Source organism: Hypanus sabinus, chromosome 1 (assembly GCF_030144855.1).
Source record: "Hypanus sabinus isolate sHypSab1 chromosome 1, sHypSab1.hap1, whole genome shotgun sequence".
Taxonomy (NCBI): Eukaryota; Metazoa; Chordata; class Chondrichthyes; order Myliobatiformes; family Dasyatidae; genus Hypanus; species Hypanus sabinus.
The window spans coordinates 108182820-108195072 of NC_082706.1; the positions used below are offsets into that span (position 1 = coordinate 108182820).

The 12253-nt window shown below is 41.8% G+C and overlaps 1 protein-coding gene across 2 annotated transcripts in view; it reads right to left on the bottom strand.

Annotated features, from left to right (window-relative positions):
• The window catches only part of nbeal2 (neurobeachin-like 2), a 221302-nt gene that overhangs the window by 51996 nt on the left and 157053 nt on the right, over nt 1-12253 (bottom strand). For both annotated transcript variants that reach the window (XM_059973955.1, XM_059973948.1), the window contains 2 exons: nt 5612-5914; nt 1276-1425 (listed from right to left, as the gene is read on the bottom strand). In XM_059973955.1, the coding sequence (XP_059829938.1) occupies nt 1276-1425; nt 5612-5914 (453 nt within the window). The remainder of the gene's footprint in view (nt 1-1275; nt 1426-5611; nt 5915-12253) is intronic.

Genomic DNA, 12253 nt, shown 5'->3' on the forward strand with positions numbered 1-12253 from the left:
AAGTGGCCATTGAGGTCAAGTTTGCCTAGTGGCATCTCAGTTTAAGACATGATATCGAGAATGATGCTCAGGATCTTAAAGAATCTCCCAAAACCTGAAAAATAACATGAGGAATCCCACCTTGGCCAGGAATATTTTAAAGTCGCAAGGCACCTATTCCTCCTAAACATGCTAAACTTACCATGTTCTGCGATAAAAGAATATATTTCCTGGAAGTACTATTAATTTTATTAAAACTGATTTTGTGCAATGACAACAGCATTTAATGTCCTGTTCCAATTGCCTTCCTAATCATTGCAATCCTTCTGGTGATGGGAGGCTCACAGTGCTGCTGGACAGAAATTCTAGCATTTAGACCTAGCAACAATGAAGGACCGGTGATATACTTCTGAATTAGCACAGTGTGTGACAAGGAAGGTAACTTGCTGGTGGTGGTACTCCCATGGATGTACTTCCCTCATCTTTCTTTGGGAGGATTTATCAAGGTAGTCTGAGTGAGCAAATTGGGTACTAGTGGGATATGGAGCGAATGTTCAGGCTGGTGGCTGGAATGCTTTGTCCTCTATGGTGTTTAGCTCCGTTAGAGTTGTTGGAGCTGCACTTATCCCAGCAAGGCAAAAATAGTCTATGAAGTCTTGGATGGCAGGAAAAGAGTCACTCACCAAGGGCCATCCAGTCTCCAACCTGCTTCAAGCTACCTAAAAAACAAACTTATGTGCCTGGTCCAATTGAGTTTCTGGTTAGCAGTGACTCCCAGGAAATGGATGGTGGAGGACTTGGTAATGGTAATGCCACTGACTGTCAAGGGTAGGTGTTTGGACTCTCTCTTTTCCAGGAGATGGTCATTATTTGCCACTTTGGTGGTACAGATATCATTTGCTATTTACCAGTCCATGCCTTTTGTCTAGGTCTAGCTGTACGCAGTCATGTATCGCTTTATTTGCTGAAGATTGAACCCTGAAATGAACCCTGCACAACCATCAGCAAGCATTCCCACTTCCGATGTGATGATGAAAGGGAAGATGAAGGAGCTGCTGATAGTTGGGGATCTGAAAGAATCAATACGTTCATTCAGGAAATTGGTGAAGTAAAGTCCATGATGGAATAAGATTCATATTACTGTGGAAGGAGATAAAAAAGGCAGAGACTGCATTAAAATGGAGCAAAAGAATCTGTGATAGGAGATTATGCGTGGAGTCCTCAGCAGCATCAACAGGATACAAAAGTGCTTAATGGGTCAACTTGGCTTCAGCGTTCACTAGTTGCTTTAGTTACCTGGAACTTGGAACGACTCTCCCCACGCTCATGCTCCCGACGTAGAGCACTGCTCATTAGCGAGTCGTAACAGGAATTCCAGAAGCTGGACATCTGTTTGTGACTTGTGTCGAATGTGTCCAATTCATATTGAGCCATGGCTTTTAAAACCTGCAAAAACATATGTGGTTATGCAAGCAATCATACCAAATAAAAACTCATTGATACAAATAGTAGATAGAAAGATCACAGCCAGGCAAGATGAAGTAATGCAATGTAAGGTAGGGCCTAAAGGTAAGACTGGATATAATGTGATGGGAGTAGTATTCTGGGTCAGAGTGGAACATACTAGAAGAAACAGAAGTACAGCCAGCTCTCCTTATCCACGAGTTCCGCATGCATGAATTCAACCAACTGTGAATCGAGAAAACCCGGAAGTGCTCTTCCAGCACTTGCTGTTCGAGCAAGTACAGACTTTTTTTTCTTGTCATTATTCCCTAAACAATGCAGTATAACAACTAGTTTACATAGCATTTACATTGTATTGGGTATTATAAGTAATCTAGAGATGATGTAAAGTATACGGGAGGATGTGTAATGGGTTATCGTGGATCGGGATGGAAAAAAATCGTAAGTTCTCTTACTAAGTAAGTCAGAACACATACATCCGGTATCCATCAGTTAGTCAAATGTTTGTCTTAGTATATAGCATATATTTTACCTTTCTATGCACGTAAAACACTTAAGAACGTAAGTTTCAGCGCTGGGCTTGGGAAGTTCCTGAGTTCGATCCAGTGACAGACTGCCCCCGAGTGCGCTCTCCACCGTGCCGGGTTGATGTGGAGGATCAAAAACCAAAAACCCCAAAACCCAATAATTAAACCACCGCGTTGCTTAGTAATAATTGTAGCTTTCATCGGGGCAGGGCCTTTCTCGCTTTATCCTTTAAAATTGTTCCGATTGTTGACCAACTGTAACCTAATGCTTTTCCAATGACCGATGGTGTTTCACCTCTTTCCGATTGCTTTATTATTTCCACTTTATTTTCAATCACGATTATTTTCGTGAACAGAAACATTGTGGATTCAGAGCTCGACCGCCAGGCCCTAATGTCAAGCGGACTGAGGCAGGTTAAATAAGGTCTGGGGTTCCGCTGGGTCCTAAGGTCCACCGCATTCAGACAGGTTGAATAAGGGACTTGTGCATCCGCGTTATTTGGTATCCGTGAAGGATCCTGGAACCAATCCCTTGTGGATAAGGAGGGCCGACTGTAGAGGCAAGACTGGAAAATGTATCTTACACAAGGTATAGAGAACAAAATAAAGGCAGAAGTTGCAGGTATGGGGCATTGTGATTGTTACTGGAGTTGAATTTAAGAAAGACGAAATTAAATCTTACTACTGCTTTTGGGAATTCAAATTCACGTGCTGAATTAAATTTTTAATAATAAAGCTCATAGCGGTAATGGTAAATATGAAATCAGCAGATTGTTGCAAAGTCCTATCTAGTTCACAGTGTTCTTCAGCGGAAAGAAAATCTACCATTGTTAGGGTGTGACTTATTTGATTCCAGATCTACCAATGTGGTAAACTTTGAAATGGCTGCAAACCACTCAACTTAACGAGTGTGAAGGCATGGAAAGTACAGTGCTAGTGACATTGTTGTTCATGTACAAAACAAAATGGTCCTTTGAGCGTGTTCATCTATGCAAAAAGGCTTTAGCTGTCCTCCCACTTCAACTCCCTCTTCGTCTCCATACCTCTTGATTCCTTGTTTTGGACTTGTTCATCATTGGATTAAGTACTTGCTCCATTAATCCTGTATAGCAACTACAAAGCAATGGCCATCCCCAGAGTGAAAAATACACATACAGGCAAGTTCCCTTCTCCAAGTTGGAGGAGAAAAAAGACAGTTTCAACTCTAAGGTATTGGCTAGGAAGCAGATCTTCAACTTCTCTTAATAGTCACAGTTAGTTTTCTCCCTCCAGTTTTTTAAAATAAACAATCAATATATTATCTTTGCAAATTATAATTTTAAAAAAATTTGCCATTGCTTCTCTACCATCATATATTTTAATATACAAGCTGTTTCTGTATAGCTACAACAGTGGCATCTACCTGACAATGCTGGAAACTGTTCAGGTATTTCCTGTCCACAAGAAGCAGGAGAACTCCATCCAGCTAATTACCACCTCATTATAGTTTTCTTTCGAACATCAGCAAAGTGCTGAAAGAGATAGGTGATAGTGCCCCCAAGTAGCTCTGGCTTAGGGAAAATCTGCTCTCAAAAGCTCAGGTCAGGTTCTGCCAAAGTCACTCAGTTTCTACCCTTATTAAAGCCTAGGTCCAGGCTCGGACAAAAGAACTGAAATCCTCAGGTAAAGTGAAAATAGGTTTATCAAAGAAACATTTGATTGAATAAGACATCAATGTGCTCTGGCCAAATTGTAGTGAATGAGAATTGAGGGAAAGCCTTCCACTAGTTGGAATCATAGTAGGCACAAAGGAAGATTGTTGTGGTGGTTGGAGGTCTATCATCTCAGTCACTGGATACCTCTTCAGGAGAACCTCAGGGAGATGTCCCAGCCCCAACCATCTTCAGCTGCTTCATCATAAGTAGGGGTGCAGAACATTCAGCACAATTTGTGATTCCTTAGATAATGGAGCAGTTCACATAAAATGCAACAAACCTGGATGCTATCCTGTCTCGGACTGTTAGTTGACAAGTAACATTTGCACCATGCGTGCCAGGCAACAATGATATTCAACAAAAGAAGATCCAGATATCACCCCATGACATTTAATGGTATTACCATCACTGAATCTCCTATTGTCAATATTCTGGGCATTACCACTAACCAGATACTGCACTGGCATAGCCACAAACATATGGCAACAAGAGTAGATCAGGGGCTAGGAATCCTGTGGGAAGTAACTCACCAAAGCCTGTCCACTACCTACAAGACTTAAGTGAGATGGAACACTCTACCTGCCTGGATGAGTGCAGCTTCACTACTCTCAAGAAGCTTGACACCATTCAGGACATAGCATCCCACTTGGTCGGCACCCCACTCATGAACTTCCACTCGCTCCACTATCATCACGGTAGCAGCAATTTGTACCAATTTCAGGATGTACTGCAACAACTCACCAAGAATCCTTGGGTAGCACCTTCCAAACCAATCACCTCCACTCGTTAAGAAGGACAGAAGTCACAAAAACATGGGAAACCATTATCTGGAAGTTGCCTCTCTAAGCCACACACCGCCCTGACTTGGAAATACATTGTCATTCCTTCCCTGTTGCTGGGTCAAAATCCTGGAACGTCCTCCCTTGGTTATGCCTACATGTCAGGGACTGCAGTGGTTCCAGGCAGCAGCTCACCACCACCTTCTCAATTACATTTTGGCTCTGCTTGCAAAGCCCACATCCCTTGAATGAAAAAAAAAACAAAATGATGCAGATGTGAGACTCCTGAAATAAGGACATAAATTGCTGGGAATGATAACCTTAGAGAACCAACAACAAGCATCAATCTAGGTTAATGCCTTTCATTAGAACTTTAATAAAAGGTCATTGACACAAAATGTGGTCATGTTTTTTTAAACTACGTTCTGTGTCTACTTTAGCCATCTTTCATATCCATGTAAATTGTTTTGGTGAAATTCAAGACCATGTAGTTATAATTAATAACATCACCATCCAAATATTATGAACCCTAGAAAATAATTTATCATAATATTATAAATTAATTCAGTTCCAGTGTGTAATGCTAGATACAAGACAGCTCCTTCCCTGGATAGCTCAACAATGTATCTGAAAAGCTATCATGAATTCATTTACAAACATCCTCCAACCTATTATTATTAATCTAGTTTATAGTGTCTACAAGAACATTGGTTACCTCCCTACCCCACCACCACACATTAATGCTTAACTGAGGATTTAATATTGGAGATTAATGGGCCGCATTGCACTGAAGAAAGAAGCAGGCTATCTGGGTAACAGCAGGATGTAAAAAGGCAACAAGGAGAACAGGTTGTGAGGATGTGCATTGAATACCTACTTTCTCAGTAAGTGAAATGTGAAGAATCAAACAATCAAACTATATGATGGGATAAAACACAAAATAAATCATGACAGACTATTTGATCGACACCGAGAACGTGTATTAAAATTTGACATGTTCTAGAAGAAAACGATGCTGTGAATATGAGGAAGCACAGTATTTAAATAGTGAAGATGAATTCTGGAAGCCCAGAAGAGTGAGGATTACGCTAACAGCAACTTCCATGTCACCCTTCCGTGCATGTCACACTGTGATCAAGTAGTACACAGAGATGCTTAAAATACTCACATTTCTTTCCATGAATGATTTCCACTCCGAGGTGACACAGAAATGCTGGAAATCCTCGTAGAATGTCGGACTGCCGTTGGTGGGAGGCAGGGATGGCAGCTGATACTGGAGCTCAAGTAGCTGGTAGCATTGGTCCATTAGAGTGCGGGTGATTGGCATCAGGTACGAGAAGATGTCTGACTTGTCTTTGATAGATCGGGAGAGAGGCTCTTCTAGCTTTCCCAACAAGAAACAGGCCTCTTCCTTCCGTATCGGCATGGTTTGAAGGAGGCTGTGTAACTTGACACAGGCCATTGCACACACCTGAGTAGAGTAGAACATAGATGAATTCAAAAAATGTCTAGTCTGCTTATGTACTGTAGGTAATTAATGGGCACCGATGGAGGTAAGGAGCTGATGACACATTTAAATTCAATAAGTGATAACCAATGGTCCTATTCAAATGCCAAACATTGTGTTGAATGAAGAATGACCTAGCTCAACCAAGAAGGGGGTTGCCCTTGAGAATCGGCTCCATTTGATTCAGTATGTACTTGATATCAGGCAAAGCAAAAGGAAGATCTATCCAGATTTAATGAATGCAGTGACATGTGAACTTAATAAATTCGTAATGCGGAAAAGATTGCCCAAACCTGGCAATGCCTGTGTTTATGCTGTACATCAGGGGTTCCCAACCTGGAGTCCATGCACCCCATGGCATAAAGAAGTTTGGGAATCCCTGCTCCATAGAATTTTAAAGTTGCTTCTTTTTACTTCTTTATTCTTAATGGGTTTCTCTCAAATGCTTTAATTCAATTTGCCTCAGATACACCTATGGTGAAAAGTCCATGTACTGGGTATGCTGTTGCCTGAATTCCTTATTTATTTATCAGGGACTATCTTTTAGTGGCTGCCTCAACTTTGAATATTCAAGTGGAAACATCTTCCTATATCTAAGATATCAACACATTCATAATTTTAAATAACTTTATTTTATTGCCTGTTTTTGTTCCCAGTAAAAAAGACAAATTGCCCAGACAATTTTCTATTTGTTAGAATCTCTGAGTTTTATTATAATTGCAATAAATATTTGTACTCCTTTCTCCAGTGCTTCTGAGCAGTCTTTTGTATCATCGGAGATCAGAACTCTGCACATTTGTCCAAGTATGATGCAACTAAAGTATCATAACAGTGAGGCCATAAATTTTGAAACAATCTAAAACAATGGAATAAAAGAGCCTGACAGGCTTGAAAATTTTTGAAGATGGTAGAAGATGGAAAGCATATTAAAGCATGCTCAATCATGATTTTAAATAAAGACACCAACAACAATGTCAAGGACAATGTGTTAAATGTTAGTGAATCACTGCCATCTGTTTTACTGCTTTATGTCTGGGCACCACACCAGAAATGATAACAAGGCCTTAAAAGTGCAAAGGAGATTTATTATAACAATGTTATGGATAGGATGTTTTATTATGAAAAGTGATGACAGAAACTGAAATTGTTCTTGTTACAGCAAAGGCTTGAGGAAGTTTTAATGAAAATGTTAAATTTCATGAGGGTTTTAATTAGAATGAAAAGGGAGGGGAAACTTTCTGAACTGAATATTGCTTTACCAAGCACGTGTACTTAAGACAATCAGAAAGCAATGAAAAGTAAGATATAGTTTCAGACAATGAGGTATGATGGCCTGGAATTCCCCAATTTAATCCCTGTAATTAATTGAATGGTAACTCAAAGGGGTATGAGGGTTATTAGAGATGCAAGAAGACTGTTACAGAAAAGAGTAAAATTAAAGAACAGCCTTTCAAGGAGTTTCATTATTAAAAACAAACAATTTTCCTCAGTTGATTAAAAATAGCTCATTGTGAGTCCTACAATGAAGAGGGATGTTCCCTGCATTTAGAAAAGCTTCAATTTGATGTCTTATTAAATGGTGATGGCAAATATGTCAGCAGACTGCATGTAAGCGGCTGAGAACAGAAAATCAGTTTTACTGTTTAAAAACATTGGGAAAAGTAGATACTTTGCAAAGACAGATAAAGATTCATCAGACTAATCTTCCAGAATCAGACAGTCCCAACATCATTGACAAAGTGAGACCACATTGAATAGGGGGGCTGTTTAAGTATAACCTCCTGGTTGTATTTGCCATTAAAACTGTCAACAGCAGAAATAAGTTGAACAAATTTGGAATCTAACATATCCAAAAGACCTACACCCTCTAAATTCCTGTGATCACAAGTACATTAGAATTTTGTGTGGTAGGAAGATGGAGACTGGCTGGAAACTAGAGCCTTGAGTTTAGCTGATCATATGCACATGCACCAGGGATAAACTAGGTAAAGTATAGTGAAAATTGTAGAAAAGTTTTAAAGGTATTTCCCATTCTCTTACAATAGGGAAAGCAACCACTTGGCCCATCTGTAGAAACATTGAACATAGAAAACCTACAGCACAATACAGGCCCAAAGCTGTGCCGAATATGTATTTACTTTAGAAATTACCTTGGGTCAAAGATTCTATTGTATCCGCTTCCAGCATCGTTGCCGGCTGCCCATTCCACGCACTCACTTTGCGTAATAAACTTACCCCTGACATCTCCTCCATACCTACTTCTAAGCACCTTAAAACTGTGCCCTCTTGTGATAGCCATTTCAGCCGTGGGAAAAAGCCTCTGACTATCCACACAATCAGTGACTCTCATCACCTTATACACCTTTATCAGGTCACCTCCTATCCTCTGCCGCTCCAAGGTAAAAGGCTGAGTTCACTCAGCCTATTCTCATATGGCATGCTCCCCAATCTAGGCAACATCCTTGTAAATCTGTAGTGATGTGACCAGAACTGAGCACAGTACTCCAACACATACAAAATGCTAGTGGAACGCAGCAGGCCAGGCAGCATCTATAGGAAGAAGCACTGTCGACGTTTCGGGCCGAGGGTTCCTGACGAAGGGTCTTGGCCCAAAACGTCAAAAGTGCTTCTCCCTATAGATGCTGCCTGGCCTGCTGCATTCTACCAGCATTTTGTGTGTGTTGCTTCAATTTCCAGCATCTGCAGATTTGCTTGTATTTGCACAGTACTCCAAGTGGGGTTTGACCAGGGTCCTATATAGCTGTAACATTACCTCTTGGTTCTTAAATTCAATCCTATGGTTGATGAAGGCCAATACATCATATGCCTTCTTAACCACAGAGCCAACCTTTGCAGAAGCTTTGAGTGTCCTATGGACTCGGACCCCAAGATCCCTCCGATCCTCCACACTGCCAAGAGTCTTACCATTAATACTATATTCTGCCATCATATTTCACCTATCAAAATAAACCACCTCACACTTACCTGTGTTAAACGCCATCTGCTACTTCTCAGCCCAGTTTTGCATCCTATCGATGTCCCGCTGTAACCTTTGACAGCTCTCCACACTATCCACAACACCTCCAACCTTACTGTCATCAGCAAATTTTACTTCCTTACTTTTTCAATAAGCCTTGCATGGGGTACCTTATCAAATGCCTTGCTGAAATCTATACACACTACATCTACTGCTCTACCTTCATCAATGTGTTTAGTCACATTCTCAAAAAATTCAATCAGACTCATAAGGTGACCTGCCCTATACAAAGCCATGCTGACTATTCCTAATCATATTATGCCCCTCTAAATGTTTATAAATCCTGCCTCTCAGGATCTTTTCCATCAACTTACCAACCACTCAAGTAAGACTCACTGGTCTATAATTTCCTGGGCTATCTCTAATTCCTTTCTTGATTAAGAGAAGAACATCTGCAACCCTCCAATCCTCCGGACCCTCTCACATCCCCATTGATGATGCACAGATCACTCTGAAAGGCTCAGCAACCTCCTCCCTTGCCTCCCACAGTAGCCTGGGGTATATCTTGTTCGGTTCCGAGTGACTTATCCAACTTGATGCTTTCCAAAAACTTCAGCACATCTTCTTTCTTAATATCTATATGCTCAAGCTTTTCAGTCCACTGTAAGTCATCCCTACAATTGCCAAGATCCTTTTCCATAGTGAATACTGAAGCAAAGTATTTATTAAGTACCTCTGCCATCTCCTCCAGTTTCATACATACTTTTCCACTGTCACACTTGATTGGTCCTATTCTCTCACATCTTATCCTATTGTTCTTCACATACTTGTAGAATACCTTGGGATTTTCCTTAATGCTGCCCACCATGGCCCCTTCTGGCTCTCCTAATTTCATTCTTAAGTTCCTTCTTGCTAGCCTTATAATCTTCTAGATCTCTATCATTACCTAGTTTTTTGAATCTTTCGTAAACTTTTCTTCTTGACCAGATTTACAACGGCCTTTGTACACCATCCTTTCCCTGTCTCATTGGAATGTACCTATGCAGGACACCACAAAAATATCCCCTGAACATTTGCCACATTTCTGCCATACATTTCCCTGAGAACATCTGTTCCCAATTTATGCTTCCAAGTTCATGCCTGATAGCTTCATATTTCCCCTTACTCCAATTAAATGCTTTCCTAACTTACCTGTTCCTATCCCTCTCCAATGCTATGATAAAGGAGATAGAATTGTGATCACTATCTCCAAAAATGCTCTCTCATTAAGAGATCTGATACCTGACCAGGTTCATTTCCCAATACCAGATCAAGTACAGCCTCTCCTCTTGTAGGCTTATCAACATATTGTGTTAGGAAACCTTCCTGAACACACCTAACAAACTCCACCACATCTAAACCCCTTGCTCTAGGCAGATGCCAATCAACATTTGGGAAACTAAAATCTCCCACCACAACAACCCTGTTATTATTACTCCTTTCCAGAATCTGTCTCCCTATCTGCTCCTCAATGTCCCTGTTACTATTGGGTGGTCTATAAAACACACCCAATAGAATTATTGACCCCTTCCTAGTCCTAACTTCCACCAGCAGAGACTCCATAGACAATCCCTCCATGACTTCCTCCTTTTCTATCTCTGATCAGCAGTGCCATGCCCTCACGTCTTTTGCCTCCCTCCCTGTCCTTTTTGAAACAACTAAAACTTTGCACTGTAAGTAACCATTCCTGCCCCTGAACCTTTCAAGACTCTGTAATGGCCACAATATCATAGCTCCAAGTACTGATCCATGATCTAAGCTCATCTGGTTTGTTCATAATACCCCTTGCATTAAAATAGACACATTTCAAACCATCGATCTCAGCTCATCCCTTCTCTATCACCTGCTTATCCTCCCTCTTGCACTGTCTACAAGCTTTCTCTGTTTGTGAGCCAACTGCTCCTTCCCTAGTCTCTTCAGTTCGTTTCCCAACCCCCAACAATTCTAGTTTAAACTCTCCCCAGTAGCCTTAGCAAACCTCCCCGCCAGGATATTGAACCCCTGGGATTCAAGTGCAACCCATCCTTTTTGTACAGGTCACGCCTGCCTCAAAAAAGGTCCCAATGATCCAGAAATCTGAATCCCTGTCCCCGCTCCAATCCCTCAGCCACGCATTTATCCTCCACCTCATTCTATTCCTATTCTCATTGTTTTGCGGCACAGACAGTAAACCCAAGATTACTGCCTTTGATGTCCTGCTTCTCAATTTCCTTCCTAACTCCCTGTAGTCTGTTTTCAGAACATCCTCCTTTTTCCTGCCTGTGTCGTTGGTACCAAGATATACCACGACCTTGACTGTTCTCCTTCTCACTTCAGGATATTGTGGATGTGATCTGAAACATCCTGGACCCTGGCACCTAGGAGGCAAACTACCATCTGAGTTTCTTTCCTGCGTCCACAGAATCGCCAGTCTGACCCCCTGACTATAGAGTTCCCTATTACTGCTACCATCCTCTTCCTTTCCCTACCCTTCTGAGCCACAGGGCCAGACTCTGTGCCAGAGGTAAGGCCACTGTTGCTTCCCCCAGGTAGGCTGTGCCCCCCAAAAGTACTCAAACAGGAGTACGTATTGTTAAGGGGGACCGCCATTGGGGTACTTTCTAGTATTTGACTCTTGCTCTTCCTTCTCCTGACCCACTTATCTGCCTCCCAAGGCTCTGCTGTGACTACCTGCCTATAGCTCCTCTCCATCACCTCCTCACTCTCCCTGACCAGACGAAGGTCATCGAGCTGCATCTCCAGTTCCCTAACCTGGTCCCTAAAGAGCTGCAGCTCAATGCACCTGGCGCAGATGTGGCCATCCAGGAGGTTGGGAGTCCCCTGGACGTCCCACATCTGATACCCAGTACAGAACACTGGCCTCACAGACTTTCTTCCTGTTTCCATTCCTCACAAGCAACTTATCTTGCCTTGGCCCATTTTCGCTGAAGCTCTATTGAGCCAAAGCTCTCCTACTCTGTCTCCCGCTCTATAAAATTCTCTTCCTTTTAAATCCTTCCCACCAGTCTGACTCGCTGACGTCCATGCACTTGTGCAGTCATCAAACCGCTGCAGAAAAAAACTATCTCCCTTTAAACTCTTCCCGCTGGTCTAACTCGACGTCCACGTGCTTGCGCAGTCATGTCTCGATCAAACTGCTGAAGAAAAAACTGTCTCCTTTTAAACTCTGCCTACGGGTCTAACTCGCCAAGGCCCACATGCTTGCATGGTCATGCCATGATCAAAACCTGGCCGTAAGATCATTCCTGATTCATTCCCCCACCGACTTCCCTGCAACCTTCTCTCTC